General features: G+C 46.0%; 1 protein-coding gene and 1 long non-coding RNA gene across 3 annotated transcripts in view; one reads left to right on the forward strand and one right to left on the reverse strand.

The window, feature by feature from the left end:
* The window catches only part of LOC116842039 (platelet endothelial cell adhesion molecule-like), a 217,415-nt gene that overhangs the window by 183,528 nt on the left and 11,689 nt on the right, over nt 1-22,198 (forward strand). Inside the window, exons 5-6 of one of the 2 annotated variants that reach the window (XR_004377659.1) lie at nt 3,834-4,032; nt 16,616-17,794. Coding sequence is in view for 1 of the 2 variants with exons in the window: in XM_032810682.1 (XP_032666573.1) it covers nt 3,834-4,032; nt 16,616-16,701 (285 nt within the window). In the remaining variant the exon portion in view is untranslated. Of the gene's footprint in view, nt 1-3,833; nt 4,033-16,615; nt 20,064-22,198 lie in introns of those variants that run through there. The other variant, XM_032810682.1, reaches the window with a different exon arrangement.
* The window catches only part of LOC116842042, a 39,120-nt gene continuing 30,624 nt past the window's right edge, over nt 13,703-22,198 (reverse strand). Inside the window, exons 3-4 of the long non-coding RNA XR_004377663.1 lie at nt 14,141-14,262; nt 13,703-14,011 (exon numbers count right to left, since the gene is read on the reverse strand). This is a non-coding gene — a long non-coding RNA (uncharacterized LOC116842042). The remainder of the gene's footprint in view (nt 14,012-14,140; nt 14,263-22,198) is intronic.

Genomic DNA, 22,198 nt, shown 5'->3' on the forward strand with positions numbered 1-22,198 from the left:
AATCTCAACGTGTGTGTATATATATATATATATATATATATATATATATATATATATATATATCGGGTGACACGGTAATTCGAGGATTGTTGAGGAATCAGTTATTCTCGCGTTTTGTTTCGCAGGACGGTGAGATTTTACATTTCGTTCTTTGCAGGATCTTGAAAAAGCATCACGACGTAGTAGCTAAAGTTTAGATTAAGTACTTTTAAAAGTCTTCTCGTTTCTTTAAAGTGAGGAAGATATGATACCGTACCGTGTACGTTTCGCGCTAAACGACCACTATATAATAGTGCAATTGTCTGTATAATTGTATCAGCAGTATTTTAAATGCATCCGCTTTAAGTCGGTCTCAAATTTCTCGCTTGATTACTTAACTTAGATTACACGTGGCGTCAGTTATATCTATCTTAACCTATGTAGGCTTTGTGGGAACGCGGAAATTCCAGAGAATGCGGTTGAGCATGCGAGGCAAACATCGTTAGCGTTTCTACCACGGCATTCTTGATGTGTGCGAGGGAGCTAACTACTCGTATACTCACGCTTCTCAACGTTCCTTTTCGATATCTTTTTATTCCGTGAACGGGAAATCAAAATGTCTCTTCGACAGTTATTACAATTGTGACAGATGTCAATCGGATTGTAAATTTTTTCCTTGATTGGCAATTCCTTTTTGCCTCATCTCCCTGATAAACTCTGTATAGAAATATTCGCGAACAGATCCGTACGCGCGATTGAAAATTGAAGCGTTCTAATAGAATTCCAGGTAATATCGCTCCCAGCAATTGTTGTATCAAGAATGAAATCTCTACGTAATTCTCCAAACAGCGTTCCAATACTTTAATAATACTTCAACGTACCATTTAATGCGCGAGAGACATTTAGCATTAAAGATTGGAAACTTCTGAACGGAAGGTGGCAATAAAATCTTGACCAATAAAGATTCGAGTCCTCTTAAAGCGTAAGGATGCACCTGAGAGTGCATCCTCGAAACTTTTGACGAGAGTAGGCAATTAAAGACTCGAAAAGAAAGTTTTGCGAGAGATCCCGCAAAACTTACCTTTTATTCGTCGAGTCATGCATTCTCGGTCGAGGAACAAAGTCAACGATATCGTCCGGTTTTGGCGTTTTGCAAGCTCGTGCAGAATTCCGGCCGGAAACCTCTTATCGAGATCCGACGTCGCGCACGAGCGCACGAAATGTGACTTTGCAAAAATGTGCAAATTGCGACCGCGTCAAAGCTTTCTTTATAGCGCGCCAAGTAATATTAGAACGGTTCTTTTCCTCAATAGGACGTACCTACCAGCACATTTAATCTCATAATAGAAAATTTCACGATCCGTTAGGTAAACTGAAGCGTTTTCTTTTTTTTTCTTTATTAATTTTCCATCGCGCGGGACACGAAAGTGTGCCGACGGGAGAGAGAGAAAGAGGAACGATATAGCCTTCCCTTTAGACGCTCACAAAGAAAATCCGGGGCGCTTAAATATGACGTAGGCGGCCGCCTTCTCATAATCTGTATTCAACCGCTGTAATCACTTTCGCTCACTTCCCTCCGAGATTGAATTTCGCGCCGGTAGCTGTTTAAAAAGCGGAATTTATATTCGACCGGGTGCACTTACCATGGCGCGTGGGGATCAGCATCAATGCTACTCGGTCATTAATCATTGGTCGAGATGCTTTTTTGCGCGTGCCGCCGTATATCACGCCAGATCGCGCGAATTGCATAATTCCTCCGCTGAGAAAACGTAAAGTCAGCAAGTGCTCCCGTGACGCGCGCACAACTCGGCCGATATTGTTTGCTCGAAGTGGCGCGAACATCTTGACGTATCAATTATCTTGCGGATATACTCTTCCCTACTCTCGCGTCGACTCATTCATTCGCGTGGCGTTTTATCGTGTAATTCCCGCGAGCCGAGTTTTATCCGCGTATCGAGATAGTTGATCGCGTTTCCGGGAACAAACAGCGTTGAAATTCACGGAAACGCCATTAAGTTGTGTACATTTTCAAAGACTTTTTGTTATCTCCTTCAATTATTCTATTTTCTATTCAACTATTATTCCGAACCGACTTTTCGCGAAACGTAATTTATACGTAACATGTATGTATGTATGTACGTACACTTAACAAAAAGGAATATTTGAATAATATAACAGAACCAAGTGAAACTTTTCGTCTTTGCAAATAGCTCGTCCTTGAACTCCGAATTCTTTTCGAAAACAATCCCTAGCGCGAGGGAACTTACTCTCTTAAAATGAATCAATCAAACATCACTGAAAACAGTGAATATACATTGATTGCAGTTATAAGTATAGCACTGAAAGTGCTCAGTGCTATACTCATAACTGATATCAGTGACTATTTACTAATTCACTTTTAGAGAGAATGACTTACAGAATCGATGTCGTCATTGTGACATTTCGTACAACACAGCAGTGGCTTCGCCACTAGATTCTTTCATTAATTCTACTTGGCTTCGTTCAACTGGCTACAATCACCCTCTAAGATCAAATTTCACTGTAGTACTGATTGCTACTCGAGGCGATTATCCTGCAAGATTTCGCGTGACGCGCTTCCTTCGTGATTATCTTTTAGAGCACCCTCTCGCGCTTGTAAGTATTCGCGGTTCCTATAGAGGGTGTATCAATAATACAGACTTGCCGTATAAAATTCCGCCTATTTTATCGTGATTGTTTCAGCAACGTTACAACTTGTTTAGCGCTCGAGAAAAAAAATGCATTCGTAGCGCATAGCGCGTCTTAACCTATATATAAGGAATATGTTCGATGTAATTTACCATCAGTTCGACGGTGAGTGTAGTTAAACTTCGTAACAACTATCTTCTCGAAGCACGCCGGCATCAGGTGCGCATATAACACTGCGAACCAGGAATTATGTTATTACTGAGATTATTATCACTTAAGAAACTATTAAGCAAGATTATTAGGCTTTAACTGACGTTTGAACGGAAAGTAAACGTGTATATGCGTGCGCGCTCGGTAAATTTCATATTTATGGCGAGTACATGCATCTTGCTTAACTTTTATCGCCGGAGTGTTTCGGGAGCAAGGCTCCTCCGCGACTGAACGCGCGATCTTCACGATGCTCGTGATATTGCCGCATCGGAAGTCGAAAAATTCCTTTTTGTAAGTTCACCCGGCGATGTCGCGTTCACCGCTCCGCGCGAAAATTATACGTCTCGCGGGATTCCAACGCGTCGCCGGAGACAATACGTACGAGCAAGTAGAATGGCTCTATCGATCTGTCGTCGCCTACGTCGTCGAAAGTTTAGGTAAACTTCTCGCGATTCACTTACAATTCACTCCACCGTGCGATTCGTCCGAATAACTCACTTTCGACGCCATCACGTTCCCGGGGACGATAATGATCCATTAAGGAAGCCGGAACTCGGTCATTCCGGCCAATACTTTCGACGGGCTCGCTCGCTCGCTCGTCGCGGCGACTCGCCGAGAGAGAACCGATTTCACGCAGGAAGGGAAAAAACTGGGGAAGGGTAGAGACATTAATCGGAAGAACACGGCGCCGAGCGAGCGAATCCTCCGACTTTCCATTGAACTGGAAACCCTCGTCTTTGTACTTGGCGCAGGACGACGGCGTCGAAGGGCGTGGGATGACGAAAGGGCGGGGGCGGGTGGACAGGACGAGCAAGAGTTCACCCTCCGATTCCGGATGAATGGATCTCGTTGAGAGTAGATTTACATCTCGCCGGCTCTCTTCTCGGAGTCCCGCCTTGCCGCCGATCTCTCACCCTTCGCGATGCACTTTTTCGCGCTCGACGTTCGGCGACGAGCTCACGCTTGATTTGTCGCAGGTGGAGTCGAACACGAGGCACCACCAAACGAAGGACGAGGATGGGGTGCAACTGAGCGAAATCAGTCTCGCCCTGCAGCCGTTCCATTACGCAAACGGCCAACTGAATCTACGGTGCACCGCGCAGATCCCCGGCATATACTCGGCAGTAAGCGAGCTGCAGCTTGGCGCGGGTATACGTGAGCCAGTACCCGAAAGAGGTGAATATAAATTTTATTTCCGCTTGCTCCGTAGCGTACCATAAACCGCTGCTCGCGGGCCCCCGTGTCCTATAAATTCCCCTTTCGGAGCCGACTCGTCGGCCATTCAACAAGAATCTTCGCGCGACAACGTGTGGCATTGCACATCCGGCCGAATCAAGCAAACCATTCAAATGTAATGTTGTAATGAGACAAGGAGACTCGCATGTTTTGTTTGATACCTCGACATTTTCTTGAGCTACGGTTTAGCGCTTGGTATTTCAGATCGGAATGCGTCTCGAGCGAGCATGCTCACGTCACGTCGTCTTGTCGAATTTATCAAAGCTAACCGAATGCCACCATTCAAATCGAGTATTCTGCAACGTGAATGTATCAAAGCTATCAAGCCGAAACGAATCTCACACATGACGGATCGACAATCTCCCGTTTTCCTAACTTGACTTGAGCTCAAGTAACTTGGTCGTGTTCGGTCAGTAGTCAATTCAATAAAGTCTTTATGTCTTTATGTCTTCTATTGCGACTTTACGACGTCTTTCGCATTAAAGGATCGGTTATGATCAAGTAACATGGTTCGAGTAACATAGTTCGAGTAGCAGCAACTCGCATGGCCAAGTTTTTAAACTAACCCTCGACACGAATCGACGAAATTGGAATTCAAGAGTCGTGCAAGACGATCCTCGCGAGGGACGATTGCAGCGCGAGTTGCGTTTTGCCGCTTCGTCGTAACTGCCACGCGAGTGCACACCTGCCCTGCCCTGCCCTTTTGATGACCCGGGCGACCGGTCTACGATGAAGCAGCGTACGCTGCGGGTAATAGTCGCACGCTCGGGCTATCCGGGTCTGGATTAGTCGGTCGGTCGCACGGACTAATAAATTTCGAGAGCAGGGTCCACCCACTCGAAATCGGTAAGGAAGCCTCCGGTGCATGCCGCGGCCTGCTTCCTGCACGCGACGTCGACGAGATTTAATTGAGCGGCCACGGGTATAACCTACGCTCCCATTACCTTCCGGCCGGCCGACCCGTTCTTCCATCCTTTGCCCGGTGCAAACACCCGCCGGCGCTTCAACTTTCGTCGCCCCGTGTACGTGCTGGGTCGGAGGTACCCCGATGATTCCCGTATTCGCGGATGTTGCTCGGACGAGCTCCGTTGGGAACAAAGATAGCCAACGCGACGACAATGCGTGTTATGAAATATTTCCGCGAGGTAAAATTGCTGCTCGGAAAAGGGAGGATTATCGAATCGTTATGCGTTACTTGTTATTCATTTCAACTTTTTGTAAGCGATATTAAAGTTTGGAGTCAACAGATTGCGAGAAACATAAAGTTCTGCATCCGAACTAAACGGGGAACTTTTTACTTTTAGGCGTTAAAAGTTTACTGCTTGTAAGCCATTATTTCTCTTTAAAGTAAATTGAGAGTTTTGAGTTTTATTAACCTATTGACTAATTACGTGCTACTTTATTTGCCTTTTACCTTCTTTTTAAGAATTATTCATTATTTCGTTTTATAGTATTTTTTCTTTCACCACCTTATATTTTTATGATTGCAACATATAGCACGAAATACTATGGGCCGTCCTAATTTCTCATTTTTATTTACGTATATAAGTTATATGATTATAAAAATTTCTCTAATTCAATCTTATAATAATTAGTCAGAATAAATAGTGGATTCTTCATACGTCGTGTCAAATTCTAGTGCTGTCAATCCGGGAGGACTAGTCGCCGTCCCTGAACTTACAATCGGTCCATTAACGCAGTTTAATCCGCGAGATTTCATCACGATGACAAACCACATTTTGTAATTTCGACAAGTTCCATTTTGTTGCTGTTGTGCGGTAGATATTCCGTTAATCCTGTACCACAGTCACTAGTTTTAGAACCTAGCTTTGAAATTGCAACAGTGTATGCCAATAGATTACACACGGATGCAACGGCAGCTACTAGCGCGTCCCCGTTGGCAACCCCAATTTTATGATCGCGTTCGTACCCCGCGGAATCGAAAAGTATCGTGCGCCGATAATCTATATCCTGGTGTTTTGAATCTGGCTCTCCAATGGATTCCGCTCGAAATACGGGTGATTGGATACTTCCGTTCGTTCAACGGCCGGGAAAATATCCAGTGGGTTTTGCGTATTGTGCAAACTCGCTTTGGGAGAACACGACAAGCATATAAGCGCCATTGTGCCCTTTTTTATCTGTTTTATATCTTGCTTGATGATGATACAATATTCCTTGTGCGCTTTTTTCGCTACCTCCTGACCCCGTAAAAAAATCCCGCGGCTTTATATACGGCTCAGTTATTGCTTATTACGTATCATACTGTGAGGGAGTCATTGTTTTAATAAATTCATTCTTCCCCATACTTCTCAGACAGACAGCATTGACATCGCGTCGCTACAAAGAACGGAATTCAATTCTTTTTTTTTGCCTTCATGCTGTTCTACCTTTTAGATTAAACTCGCTTTAATCTTGGATTTTCTTTCCGCGTACTTGCACATTTCAAACGATAAAACGAAAATTGCGCATATATTTTTTTTAGAAGGAGCGTATTTAAAAATTCGTAAAAATGATCAGCGTAGCGGTTTAGCGTTTGAGGAAAATGTCGGCATCAAAGCGGTCGCGACGGGCGAGAGGTAGAAGTAACGTGTGGAAGCCGAGACACTCGGTAGAAATCTCATTTTTACGTTGGTGGGAGACGCGTGTTTTGATACGCGAGGAAATATCGAATGTTTGCGTGTGCGCGCCCCGGGTATATAACACGATGTGGATGAACGTGGACCTTTTGGCGGTTTTCTCGCGCTCCAACGGCAACGGAAATTTAATATGCGACGCCGGTGTGCGAGGTAGATGGATGACTCGAAGAAACGGTTGGCAGGTGTTGTCGTGGACCGCGCGCGACGGCGACGAGGAACGTTGGTGAATTCGCCGGCACGGGGAAGCGCCCCCGGAAAACTTCTTATCGCGACATCGCGACGGACGACATCGCCGGGGACGTGCTGTGACGACATACGTGCGGCGCATGTGTGCCGCTTTAATACATCGGACTGATAAACGCGCGTTATTTCGATATAGCCAATCAACTATGCAGCGGTAAACCAGAGTTATTCCGGGATAGGTAATCAACTATGCAGCGGTAAACCGAGATATCACACGTAATACGAAGCTGAAGTGCGCGATATTACGGTATCCATTGTTAACGGCACAATGTACGTCGCGTCGTAAGTTATAATGTTCCCCATTTCTTAGCGATCCTCCTCTCTCCATCCTACTCTTACTCGTCCTCCGGTGCCCTCTGTCCCTTCTCCTCTCCTCACCGTAACCCCTTCGTCGGTCGAGGTATTTCGCGCCGGGTACAGTTCTAAACGAGGCGCAGATCCATTAGTCATCGCACGCTGATAAATTTCATCGTCGCTATCGATAAAACATTTTGACGCACAATGCGGGGGTAATCCCGTTTCCCCGGGACCGTCGAACTGGCACGTACAATTCGCACATTCGCAAATTGTGAAAATAAAGAAAAACCGTTTGCGCGTGGAAACGAAATTAACGTGAATATCCAATCCCGTGTACACCCACGGCTTGACCGGTTGCCAGCGTGAATTTAATAAATCGCGGCGAAACGCGGATTAACGGAACCGTATAAAAACTTCGATTTTAGCGCGCGGCGGCATTTATCAAGGGCGTGCACGCGCGCGTGCGTGCGCGAGTAACCCCGACGACATTGTAATCACTTCTCCACCACGCCGCGTATTAGCCCCTCGACATTTTTCGTTAAATGTTATTCGTGTTTTTCGCCCTTTAACCTCCTTCCCTTTGAATTTCTTTCTCTATTGTTAAGCTACCAAAGTTTAGTTTGCCTCGCGTTTATTTATTTTGCAAAAAAAGAGAGCACACAAAGAAAAAAAAAGAGCAGCGCGGTCTGCGTACGCCGGTCGGTCGAAAGCGCGCGACGTTCATTTTATTTTCAATGACATTTGCCCGATAACATTTAATAAGCGCCGGTCGCATGCAGCACACGGCACTCTATAAAAGACTGTGGCGTTTACAGGAAATAAAAGCGACCGCAAAAATGGTATTTTCCGTTACGCTCGTTTTTTCATCGCAATGCGCACCCTTTATAGAACATCCGATTCATACGTGGCATTAATGTAACAATACGCGATATGATAAAAATGACGTTCACCTTGCGTGACGTTGCCGATTCGATGTGACGTCGCCTCTCGTCGCGCGAGTGCATTTCTGGATTCACGCTTAACGCCCGGGAGAGCTTGCCGCATTGTTATCGGCAGCGCAGCTTCGAATATCCCTTCGTGTCTTGTTACGCTTCCCGGAGACGTCACAAATAATATTTAAATTAATTGGTGCACGTTAGTACATATCCCGCTCGCGCGCGTACATCGAAACGTCGCGTAACCTCTCGGTATTATGTGCATTAAACTGAATACACATATTATAGCGACATGCAAAATCAACAGAATATAAAACTAGTGTGTGTATGTGTGTGTGTGTGCTGTATAAAATTAATATCTAAAATAAATATTTCGGTTCGGCAGAATAATATGAAATATTTGCATTTGACGTAAATGTGTGCATGTGGCTAGCAATATGTGCGTGCGTACATGCGCGCGTACATTCACACATAAAGTATATCGGTGTAGGCAAATAAAAGCAATAAAAGTGTTGCGCATTTATAGCGGAGATTGAAACCGCTATAATTTCGGTGCGGAGTCGTACGTCGATGTTGTGGGTATACAAAAAGTAATTTCTAGCTTTATTCGCACGCCAATGGGACCAGGATATTCGGCGTAAGGCCGTATATACAGTATCGAAAATTAACTCGCCGAATTGATATCGCACGCGTGCGCGATTTCGCAACCATTGGTTTAAAAGTTGCTGGCAATACTGCGGGAAATTTCACCCGGCAGCCCGTCTTGATAATGAATTATACGTCAATGGACATTCAAGTGTAATTCGGATATAATTATCGAAATTATGGAATTGATAGACGAGTCAAAATTGAGATAAAATATCTTTGGCAGGTGAGTAACATGCACGGTGCAAATCGATCACTCATTTTGCGTTCGGACTCCGCGGCTTGTACTAGGACGGGCGGGAGAGGGGGAGTAGTGCACAATCGCCGAATTGAGCAACGCATTCGTCCGTTCGAAATAACGTCGTATAATGTCGTAACGAGAGATTGTCTTTTCTACTGCGAAGAGTTGGCCCTACGCGAAAAAACTTACGTCGTGTACACAGAAGTTTAACGACGGCCTGCCGCGGAATTCACGTGGATTTCATACGTACCCCCACTCATCCCTCGCTCCCTTCGTCTCTCTCTTCTTACATTCTCGTCTCTCCACGCACACACACACACACACACACACACATACATACACCGATGGTACGTGGCACGAAAGATTCGGTGCCTCTCGTTGGGGAAACTTGCCCGAGAGGAAACGTCGGTTCTCGCGGCGAAACTTCGGCTCTTCTGTCCCATAGTGTCCTACCCTCTCGCTCCCGTCGCCCCGCGCCCTCTCTCACGACATCCTTCTGTGAGCTCGCCACGCATCCTCCCTCTATACTCCCATCCAGCAGCTTCGCGAATTACCCGAGTCCCGGGACGCTAATCTCGCGTATACGACGACGAACGAGGCAAGAAGAAAGGGATTTGAACGTCTTTGGGCAGGAGCAACGCCATTTTGCTCGCAGCCAAAGGTTACCGTGCGACATACGTATTTTGCGTTTAAGTACGCACACAAAATACGCGGATCGTCTTGAGACAACGCAGCCGGAATTGGGGATAACTTGACGCAATTGTGTGTCGCGAATTAATTTGATCTCTCCAGATATTAATTAATTCGCGTCCGCGCTTAGTCAAATTCCATTAACGCGACGAAAGTCTTTGGCGCATGTAATGGGAGGGGGGGAGGGGGTAGTCGGCTTTATATTTAAAAATTGCTATGATTACTCGGCGTGTAATTAATTTCATTTTCTAGCGCATATCGTGAGATAGGTGTATCCGTCGTTTATAACGCGCAAAAATTTCTCCAAGAGAAATTGTCGCGTCACATTGCGCGGACCTGTACGGCGCCTCTCGACCTCCCGGTAATTATTTTTAAGGTTTTCCGCGTAAAATTATTTCATAATACATCTCTGACATGAAAGTTTGCATACAAATTCATGAAAATATTTCATATAAATTTTTTAACCAATTGTGGTTTGCTCGCTTTTTCGCTTAATTTCTCGATTATTTCGGCCTAAAGTTCACGTTTCTCGCGGGCATGAGCGAGTACGTTCAATTAAAATGCTCTTTGAAGAATAATGTTGAATTTATTAAATTACCGATACAGTTAACTTACCCCTAAAAATGAAATAAATTATATAAATTTATATAATCATAATTCTGTCCGCGACATTCATTTTCGGCGTAAAACATTTCAGTAATAAGTGTCAATGCACTTGCAATTGATCAAGCTCGTTGCATTTTCCGGAAACGTCTCCGAAAGCTCTCGAGTTTTAATTGCCTTATCGACACACATGTCTTCATCCCAGAACCCGATGTTCAGGTTCCGCATTTGTCCGCGATTGCCCATTTTCCGAGACGTATATATACCGCGTGCGTGTAATTTCGCGTCGCGCGAGCACGACAGCGCAGATTCGTGCGCGCTGGTATCCCGACGTGGCCTTAAGAGTGGCTGTTATCAAAGCTTTGCATACCCGATTATTCGACCCTTCTTGTTCCCACGTAAACTACAGAGCGGAGAAAACGCGCCCCCGATCGACTAACAGCCTGGGAGGCGACGCTTATCGGTTGCTCGGCTTCGCGCACAGTAGACACAGCCAGCTCCCGTCAGCTAGATAGGGAGATACACCCCGGCACTGCGTGCCGACGCTCTCGCCCGCGCAGCCGGCATCTGCACGAAAGCTCAGAGGTGATTGATCACTGACATCATCAAAGTGTCACGCAGCTAATCGCGTGATTATTAATTCAGATAATTGGCTGCGCTCTGAGCAAGTGACTCTTTCTCTCGCAATAGGCTAAAACGTCTCGTTTCTCAGGAAAATCCCTGAAACGTTTGGGGCAGGGAACATTAATGAAGCTTTCCCGAAGCGTATCTTTCCTTAAATGTCACAGACGTCCCGTAAGAGATCCCGGGAAGAATTTCCGAAGCGCGCCAAATCCCATTTTGGAGATCTGAGGATAAGCCATTTCTAGGCCGCCGCAAATCCGCAAAACTCCACCACTCAAAGCTGCTGAGCGACGCTTAATGGGCGATACCACGAGCAAAGAACGGATACAACGCCGAAGCGTTGTGAAGCTATAGGAAATTTTCGTGTTGCGTCGCGCCAGAATTCTGTTCTCGAGTTGTGTGCGAACGCGTCTTTGGGCTGCCTGAAATTTATTGGTTTATGTCGAACTCCACTGAGTTTCTGATTACTTGTGAATATCCGATTAGTTTCGAGCGCCGGAAAATAAATGGATTACTGCGAGACATGGAAAATGTCTGCTTTTCGATTTGAACTTATCCCTCGCGTAAATAAGTTGTCGGAGTGGTTTACTCCTACAAACTTACAAGAATTATTACGGCGTATCAAACTTTTATATTTGCTTCTTCTCAAAAACATAACGATACGTTTGCCAAGATATAATTTCTGTAATTGTTACGAGGCATTATCGTTTAATGAATACATCGTGATATGAATTTTTAATGTTGCATTATTATTTTTGTTATTTCACTGCATATTACTTTTGCACAAATTAATCTACATATTGCGATATAAAATTGCGCTCGCTGTTAAAATGGAAAATCGACTCGAATCAAATTATATAACTATACAAGTTATATAAATTAAATTAATTTAATTTATTTATTTAATTATAACGATCTAATTCGCGAGCAAGTATCCCACACCGATAAATATTAAACAATTCTAGGATCATCCCCGTGCAAAATAACATATGCAAGCTGATGTGTGTAAACAATGGCGGGCAGAAATTTCGTTAAGTTAACGGTATGCATCTTACAGAAGTAACTTTCAGTAACTATTCCGTCGCGACGCAGCGCCGAAATTCGCATTCGTAGACGAGCGACAAACTGCACGCACAACGGTAACGCATTTTGGTTGTACTCTAAGTAAATCGTTTCCTCGAAACTTTCTGAGGACTCGTGTCGCGAGCTCACAAGCACTGGCTCATGAAGTTAGCTGAAGAGTTTTTACATCAAGAACCCTCCGGATTTCCGCCGCGGCCTAGACCTCGCGCACTTTCAGGCCTCGCGGACGCTTCATCCCTCTCAAAGGCCTCTTACCGAAAATCCATGAACGAAGCTTCATAAGCTGTTATTACGCACACATCTCGTTTATATGTGTTATAAGAAAAATTTGACTGCGCGTTTACGAACTTTGCAAAAGTTACCTGGTCGCACGACGCGACTACATTTTCACATAAGTACTACAAGTCTGACGCGACTCTGGTAAGTTCAAGTGGCTTTTGCCGCGTTCGCTGTACTCGCACGGAATTAAGACACGTAGGAACCGTGTCTCTTTGTTCGTATTACATATAAAGCGCGAAAAATTCCTTATTTCTAGTACACTAGAACCAACAAGCCCCCGCAATTAACCCTTCGCGCTGGAATCACGTCTCCTAGAGACTGTTCATTGTTTACGAGTCAAAATTGTCAAGCCTGTCCCAGACACATAATGTAACGTATGCCTTTGTTCCCTCTGAGTGTCAGCTTAAATAGACGCGCGTGTCTCACATCAATTAAATGCCAACGCAAAGGGTCAATCTCTGAATCTCGAGCAATCTCGAATTGTCAAAATTCACGAGCTGCGCGGCCTTTTCTCGTCGGGAATCAATGCGATTTACGTCTGAACATGCACTACGTAATTTGACGTTTTGTGAGCGTGTACCCTCACCATTTCGCGTTGACATCCAACGACGTCCAGCCGTCCAGATCTGCCGATGAAACCGACCGCTGTGTGTCCCGATTGCGTTGCTCCGCAATCCGTCCAACGTCCGCGGCGTCCGGCCTCCGTAGCCTCCAGCCGTCGTTCCACGTCGATTGCTCTTCACTCATTTCACCGCATTGCCCTCGCTAGCGCGATCATTTGAACGGCACTTGACGATTTGACGAGTTAACGCTCGAAAACGACTTTAAGTGCTTCAAAACGATTAAGCGATTAAAAAGTCCGCGATAACCGCGAAAGAATACTCACGAGTCGCAAGTGAAAAGTCGCGAATAGAGGCTTGTAACATTTCCGATGAGATAGAGAGAGCGAAAGAGTGTTCACGCGGACTTTGTCGAGAAACAAAGCGTCCGTAAAAATTGTAATTTTTAAGGAAAGCGAGAAACAGATAAATATATATGGATTTAGCGATGATTTCGACTTTAATGACATTATATCCGTCACATTTGAGCGACTTAAAAAGTTAATGTTTACGACAATTGTGCAAAATTTATCGCGCGCCAAAAAGTAATCCCGCGTATAATGGCGCAATATTTACGCGTATTTGCACTGCGTGAACAATTAGAGAAATGCATTAATGAAATAGTTCTCTCAAATAATTTTATATCTCTTATTAAGTATAATAAATGCCAAAGCATTTCTATAAATATAGACGCACTGCTGATTAGAAATTTTAAAAAATTAAGGATGGAAAAGAAATGTTTTAAATTTCTTTCAAAAGAAGAAATATTGTAACTAAATATCTTTAAAAATATATATCGAATTGTTCAGCCGTGTAAATAGCCATGTTAAACAATATATTTAAACAAAAAATTCCCTGACTGCTCGGAGTAGTGTAATTTGTTGGACAACACATATATACAAAAATCTACAAATAAATCGTAATGTTGGACGAGAGTTTCATAATTCCAATTTTATAAAGAATTTTAAATCATTCTCTCTACTCACTTTTCTGACTCGCTGATTCGCAAAGATCAAAAACTCGGCCACGTTTCACGCCGCACATCTGGAACAAAAGGTACAATTTCATCGATTAGACATGAGGATTAACAGCGAGGATCATACGAAAACTATGTCCCGGTTTTTGATCGCAAAGAATTAAACATTGGAGAATAAAAAGAGTTTGTAAATCTACCTTTGAGCCGACATTGCTCGGCCCAGATCCTCCGATGCGCCATTCGCGTCCACCTAGATTGCACCATCCCGGGAGCCGCACCCTTCGTGCGACTGCAGCCTCTGACAAATCTGTAACAAAAACTGAGTTTCCTGATTAGTTTTCTGTCATTAAATGTCAATCCATGGAGAAGGACATTTTTAGTCGAGGGATTATTAAAGTCTCGAAATTTTATCAAGCAAACGTGCGCAAAAATGGCCGCAATGATCCATAGTTAAAAGTTTCCAATATATTTTGTATATTTTGTGTAAAATATATTTAAATTTGTATTGAAAAGGCACACGACGGCACGCGCACAGCACGGCGAGCGAAACAGATCATGAGATTACTCGTCGTGTTTTACGTACAGGCGAAATATTCCAAAAGTAATATCAACGATTGCCATCGGTCGCTATCGGAGAATCCGAGCGCCCGCGATTTCGCAATCGTTCGCAAAACTCCCGAACATTTTGGGATAAATTTGATAGGAGACCAGAGGGGAGCGTACATCGTAAACCCCGACGATTGATAAGCGACCAAAGGATTTCGGCCCTCCTCAATTTTCGAACCTGTCGGAGCTTATTCCACTTTAGTCCCTTTACCGTCGGGCTCCGCCCTGCCCTCCTCCCAATCCCACTCCCTACGTGCACGGGCGCGCTGCCGCGCCGTTACAGGAATTCGTTCGCTTCTGCGCCCGTAGTAATTTCATTTCGTTCACACCGGGCTTTCCGCGAGCGGCTGGCTGGTTGCTTGATTCGTACGTATTACTCCCTGGGCCGTGGTCGACAGAATTGTTTTTAGGAAATTGACTTTTCCACCCGACAGAAGGAACAATGCCCCGCGGAGGAAAATCCACTGACGTTCCATTTAATGGCGCGCGCCCCTCGTGCGCCGCCCCCGAACTTTCCATTCCGAAAGGGATTTTCAACAGTTGACACGCCTCGCCCTGCCAGGCGAGGTTTAATCTTACGCGGGCCCGGAGAAAAATGTCGTTTTACGCGACATCGCTCCCCGATAATCTATCGTCCCGACCCACAAAATATATAGTCCCTATACATTTGGCTCGCGCGGGCTGACAAGGAAACTCGGAAGTCGTAACAATTGAAGGGAGAGGGCAATCGCGGGAAGTAATTGGATAAAGGTGATATGTCCCGTGAGAAAATGAAACGTCGAGCGAAAAGGAAATCTTTTTATCGAAGCTTTTTCCCCGAATCGAGCTACCTGTTTTTTGCAGATAGATTCGTACCGATATCGTTTAATTCGGCCCACGTCATATCATACGTCCCGTCTGCGCAGGACACTTTTATCAAAGAGTGCAACGCGCCGTTGTTTTGTCTCCGAACGCATCGCTGAATCGATCGTGGCGCACAACCCTGGATGATTATAATAATAACACTTGCGTGACGCATCAGTTAAAATACCGTAATCGTGGTCGCGATACTCTATACACTTAGCTTTCATACAAGTTATATTCACGTGCCGGTAACCGCGGTGAATCGCAAGCCCAACTAAAATCAACTGATTATCGTCGTCGCGGTGCTCCATGAATTTGATATGTATCTATTCATCAGATTTGCCGCGCCATTTCGATCGAACATGTTGCGTCGTTATCGACGCCGCTATTGATTAGAGACGTGTCGATTCGGAATATCGCGCCGCATAATGACGACGTTTTAACGAGACGAAATATATGTGGAATGTGTTTACCGCCGGTAATCAGTCAGCATTAATGGGACAATTATTTTTTCTTGGTTTCGCTTTCCTCGCGTGACGCAACGAGTGCGTGTGCGAACGGATTCCGCGTTTAAATCGTTTGACGTAAAGAATTCGCTAAAAAATAAAGTTTCAACTGGCACGACCGGTCGATACGTGCCATCGTTCTGTGCAAATAGGGACCGCGCAGCGCATACAAATTCTGCACTGCCAAGAAATTCGAATGCAACGCGCAGAGTGCTCAACTTGGGAAAACCTTTCCTCTCTTATTAGATCTATTTTATTTTACAGCATGATGAATAATAAAAGCCGTAACATATTCCCGCACGCGCGTGAATACCCGTTAAAAGCGATAATTTCACGTGTTACACCGGGCAACACTTTCCAATTTTCCTTTTCAGCCAGATACCGTATTACAGCGCGAGAATTCGTTATTTCTTTTGATACTCGCGCCGACAGCGGTGTCCAATAAAGTCGGAATGTCGCAAAAACGACGCGCGCTGCGAAATAAAAGTTCAAAGAGAACGTTCGTCGATACACTGAGCAAACGAGCGATTTTCTGATGCAATGCAAAGATAATTCTCGCTAATCAACTCACTGACAAATTTGATTTTATTATACGAATTTACTCACCGATCAGTCGGTTGGTTGCGCAATACGATGTTAACACATCGGAAACGGGAATTGTGCAATTGTCATCGAATATCACGGGAAATGATAAGATTTTTCTACTGTGTGTTGCAGTGACCTCAGAAAACGGCAGCGGCACGCATACAATGACCTTTGTGACAATACTCTGCCTGGGCATGCTCCATCTGCTTCTGAGATAGTCACGATACGCCTGAGACCACGAGAAGGGAGCTCACGGGCGTCGCATGATAAATAGCACACTAGTCAGCAGGAGAAGGGCCTGGAGGAGAAGACGATGGAGGGAGAGTTTGAGGACCGCGTGTGGACGGCGCCGAAACAAACGATATTGTTAAAACCGACTATTTTAAGTGTCTTTCTCTCTTCTCTGTTTCTCTTCTTTTTTTTTTAATTTCGTTCTCTTTTCCTCGTCCAGAGTGCATCGAGTTTCTTCGGAGCGGGTGTGGGAGCGTGAATATTCCGCGTCCCACCCCTCGGCCCCTTATGCGTTTGCGTTCGTCACTACCGATCGTTGACAACAGCGCGACGGGTGCTAATACGCGGTTGGTGAAAGCATTTTTTGGGACTCGAGCACATTACCGCTGTGATTAGAATCAAAAGGACACGACGTTTAACGTTTGATACTTCTACCAACCGAGATCGTGGATTATATCGTTATACGTTACGACCGCAGCTCCTTTGTATAGCTCGTTATTTTGTAAGATGCCCAGTTACGCGCGGATCGTTTCTCGTTTGTCTCTCCGACATATATACAGACAAGTGGATAACAAAGGCGGAAAGGGAGAAAGAAAGAGAGAGAAAGAGAGAAGAAGAACATGGGAGAGAAAGGAGAGAAACGAGCGCGCATTGCCAGTCAAGGGTTAACGCGCATCCCGGATTGGACCGCGCCCGGTGGAGAGATAGGTAATCGGATGAAGCATCGCTACAAGCTTAATCCGCCGAATTTGGGAGGATCCGCTGCGACGCGCTTCACAGCACCGGAGAATCAAAAACAGGGAAAAGCAACGTAGCCAATTAGTCGCGTTCCATTACTGTCACGACGCTCAATTTGACGTACGGCCAGTAATGAACAAAAGAGGTGCGTTCTCGAAGCTGCAGGAGAACGACAACGAGAGAGGAAGAGGACAAGAGACAGGACTTTTCAAGTCGATTGCACGTATACGTCTATAGGTGCTTATACACAATCCGCCTCCGGAAGGATTTGTGATCCTTGCTGTGACGAAGGGAAAAAGAAAGAGAAAGAGAGAGAGAGAGAGAGAGAGAGAGAGAGAGAGAGTTTGTATGTGTGTGCGTGTGTGTGTATGCGCGTGCAAGTGAGCGCGAAAGAGAGAAAGGAAGCGACGGGGGAAGAGAGTGAGAGATGTTCTCTTCCGCTACACCGTTGACGAGGGAGCCCCGAGCCGGAGGCACGGTAAGATCGCACAAAGCAAGAGGAACGAATAAAGCGGTGCGAAAAGTTTTCGCATACCGACGAAGAGAGGAAAGAGAGAAAAGGACAGAGAGGAGCTGCACATCCGCGACCTCCTCGCGCTACCTCTACTACCACCCCACTGCCAATGCTCCGGTAACAACGCGCACTCGACGCGCACTCGAATATCTCCCCGTTACAGCCGGCAAAGACGAATGCCATCGTGCGCGATTCGAGTCCATTCGTCCATTGTCCAAACGCCCGGGCTGGCTCGCGGATCAATGTCGCGATTTTCGAAGCGGAGGGCACCGCGCGCGCCGTGCGAACACGCGGGGTCGGACAGTGCTGGCTCTTCCTTTTTTCCCCGCGTTCTTGTTTTTCGCATTTTATACGCGGGAGAGAACGACGTGGCTACTGCCCCCGTTGGCCTCCGCTGCGGACGAGCGTGGCGCACGTATGTACTTACGCCGACCGTTATTGCCCGACCGCGTGCGGTCGGCTCTCTAACGAGTTTGTTGCTCGATCGGCTGCTTTTTAACGACGTCTAGAAAGAGTGGAAGAGAGAGCGAGAGGAAGGGGTAGCCATTTGATCAATCTGTTTCTCTCTTTTTTTCTCTCTCTGACTTCTTCTTTTTTTCCTGTCTTCTTCTTTCTCACAACACGATACATTTCTCTTGCCGCTATATTGCTCTCTTCCTTTCGTAGACTCCTTCTAAAAGGTAATGTTTAAACTGGACGACACGTTCTACCAATCCCCAATCGTCTGTGTCCAGTCGAGTTCTAGATGAGTGTCGTCGCGTCGCTTTCTCTATCTCTCTCTCTCCCTCCCTCTCTCTCTCTCTTCCTCTCCCTCTCTCTATCTATCTTTCTCTCTCTCTTTCCTTCTCTATCTTTCTCCCTCTCTACAAGCATACGATGTCGTCGGCCGTATAATCTGAAGAAGGGCCCGTTTCGAGATCGATTTATCGAAGGAGATTGAGGAGAAAACCGACGCGCCGTTGGAAAAGGGCGGCACGAATATTGCGTTTTTCATTCTTCTCTCGCCCGCTGCCTCTTTATTAAACGGACGATAAAGCCCGCGGACGATTCCGCGCGTCTATAAGCCGGTTATATACGCGCAGCTTGTTCCTCCATCCTGAGCACACAGAGGAATCGCCCGTATTGTCCCTTTTCCCTTCCTCCACCCTCGCGCAGTCCCACCTTTCTTGCGTTCTCCTCGCGCGCGCACACACGTACGGCGTTTGGCACGTTCGCGACCGCTTGCGAATCTTGGCGAAGCAACGCGTAGTGTACGCGTGAAACCGCACGAAAGTTTCGCGAAAAAGACGACACGCTCCTATTTCTCGCGCGAGCGGACTGGTCGCGCCTCCGGCGCGGCTAAATTGCACGATCGAATCGTGGAGATCGGTGCCGATCGTGCTGATAATTCGCGCGACGTACGAGACGAGAAGTCAAACAGTCTCGATAGTCTCAGACGCAATATACTGTCCGAAAGTCGTAGGATTGTTAATTTACGGCGATGACCGTGAAAGTTAAGTTTTAAGAGTAGAAACAGAGTGATTGCGTAAGGTTTTTACGATCGTATTACCGATATTTGATTTATTATATAGATCTGTAAATTGTTTTTTTTTTCTTTTTTCTCTTTTAATTTGCAAGGATGGAACGAGAAGAGAAATGTTGCCTTGCGAACGAGTGCGTGAATTACACTACCGTGTAATTTCGTGAAAGTTTCAGGGATGAAATGTGGCGACGACGGGGTAGTTCCCTTGCGAACAGTTAACCTTTGCGCGCTTTAGATGAAGCTCGTTTTTGTAAGTGGATAGGTGAGATAAAGATTCGTTGGATTCATTACTGATAGTTTATCGAGGTCACCAAAAAAGTTACGATAACCTCTCTGCGAGATGAAATCAAACTTATCGCAATCGGATGTAACGTGACTTACAGGTTTAGAGATACGACATTTAATGTATTTCATTAAGTTGGACTCTCTCTCTTTATAATTCGACTTAAGAGTCTCTTTAGTTTTAAGATCTTGCTACGTGTTAAACATATTATTGTTTTTGAGCATTATACTACTTTTTTTGTTAATGTAAATACTTATTTTTACGAAACATAATAAACTATTGCATGAACGACTGTCTCTAGTTTCTCTTTCAATCACCCCCGCGCGTTCCGCGGACGAGGATTTTATTTTCCGACAGTTTCCCGCATGTTGAAACTTTGTTTGCGCAGATTCGCAACGGTCTTTCTTTTTCACTTGATAGATTCGAGACGAATGCAGGGAGGGAAAGAGGTATCGTAGAGATCGTTTCGTGCGAGCGAATGCCGTAACGTAGTCGGGCAAAATCTTCATCTGCAAGAACCGTGTGGAATTTCACATAGATGAAGAGGTTCCCTTGAGAGAGTTCACATTTGCGTCTCGGCTACAGCTCGTTTTTGTAAATAGCGCCCTGAGATAAAATCGAATTCCTCGCGGATGCTTAGTTCGCCGGCGCTTTCGGGGATTTTGCAACATCCCCTTTAAGATTAGATTAAGCTCGTTCGTTCATCCCGCATGGTTCACGGCGTTAAGTCGAATTTCGTTCGCGGCAGCTTGGAATCTGGAAAAATGTAAAACGCGTTTTTCCCGTATCGATTGCCGGAGGCTCTCTCAGTCGCGAAATCTCTAAATCCTCGTTATTCTTCCGGCATACTGCCGTTGCCGTCGTAAATTCGGCCGCTCTTATCGAGCGCGACACGCAGAGCCTAAGCGCGGGCAACTGGCCGCGGTCTTCTTTCCGAACGTCTTGAAAACAGTATCTCGCTAATGCAGACGTTTTCATTCCCTCGGCAATTTCTTCGCTCGCAATCAGATCGAAGAATTTCCACGAGCGCGCATAAATATATCCGCTCGACAGTGCACGCGGCCGTCCGACCTCTTCCCCTCGCCAGCGCCGGCAGCGCGATACCGCGCGCACGACTCCTAAAATTCATTGCCCGAGAGCACCGAGTCTATAGACGAAGCCCACAATTAACCCGAATCGAGATCTCTCTGCGCCCGCTCTCCCGCTCTCTCGTTCTCTCTATACAGAGCCCTACTCCGGCGAAGTCTTAGAAGGAGCTGGTGCTCGTGCAAGCTCCAAGTTTGCACGACGAATACCGTCGCGCAGGTATACCTTCCGAACAACCCTCCGTAAGATAGGGTGTACCGTCGAAGCGCGTTGCGTGTGTATGTGTGTGTATGTGTATACACATCTCTCGTAGCCGCGCGCTCGCGTCGCGTGCATACGGTGGTGTGCGAGAGTGTACGTGGCATGCGGTGTGCGGTTGTAGCGCGACCGTGTGAGGGTGCACGTCTGTACACCCCATCGAGGACAGTTCCTTCCTCACACAAACGCGACAAAGGAAACGACGTTTCAGCTAACTGAAACGTCGTCGCCGTAACAATCACCATCGCCGGCTCTAACGCCATCCTACCCCCGGCGTCAAGCTCCGCGCGAGCGTCCTCGTCCTTCGTTTCGCTTCTCTCCACTGTTTGCCCCCTTGGGTCGTAAGCTCCGCTTCAGTCGGTCTGTCTGTCTATCTGTCTGTCTGTCTGTCTGTCTCTACGTTGAGTCGATGTTGAGAACCTAGCTGCAAGCAGAATACCCTGTCGAAGCCGCGCACGGCTCTACTATAACGATACTCGTGGCGCTATTCGCCGGCGAATAGTGCGACTCGGTTGCCGTGGCTGATTCAAAATAAACTTTGTTTCGTCGCGCGCTGATATCCACCTGCCTGAATGCTTGACTGCCTGGCTGGTTGGCTGGCTGGCTGACTGGCTCGTCCGACTGCGTACGTGATTGCGCTCATTGCTGACGAAGGTTCTCTCCCCAGTTTCTCCTCTCCCGCTTGACATACCTGCTACAAGCAACTCGGCTACGGGTAACCCGACACTCCCCGCTCGTTATTAATGCTCCGGCGGTGCTCTCGGTGCTGGGTTTCGTTCCCGTTTCCCAAATTAGATGTGCACGTTTGTATCGGAGGGTAGTTCGCGCCACGCTCATAGCTGATCGCTGAGAGCGAATGGATGAGAGATCAGTCGATCGAGAGCGCGCATTTCTTTCAGCCTGATCGAGCTGATCGAGTCGTGTGCCACTTTCGGATTGATGGTGACCGACTTACACTCCCCGTGGAAGTAAGAAAATTTATTTTCTTTTGTATGTCAAACGCTTTTTCATATTTTTATTCAAGTTTCTCGCAATATTTCCGGGAATAAATAAGCAACGGCATTCGCTGCACGTTGCTGTCAC

This window comes from Odontomachus brunneus, unplaced genomic scaffold (genome assembly GCF_010583005.1).
Source record: "Odontomachus brunneus isolate Ranch 3 - 2012 unplaced genomic scaffold, Obru_v1 Obru_scaffold_020, whole genome shotgun sequence".
NCBI lineage: Eukaryota > Metazoa > Arthropoda > Insecta > Hymenoptera > Formicidae > Odontomachus > Odontomachus brunneus.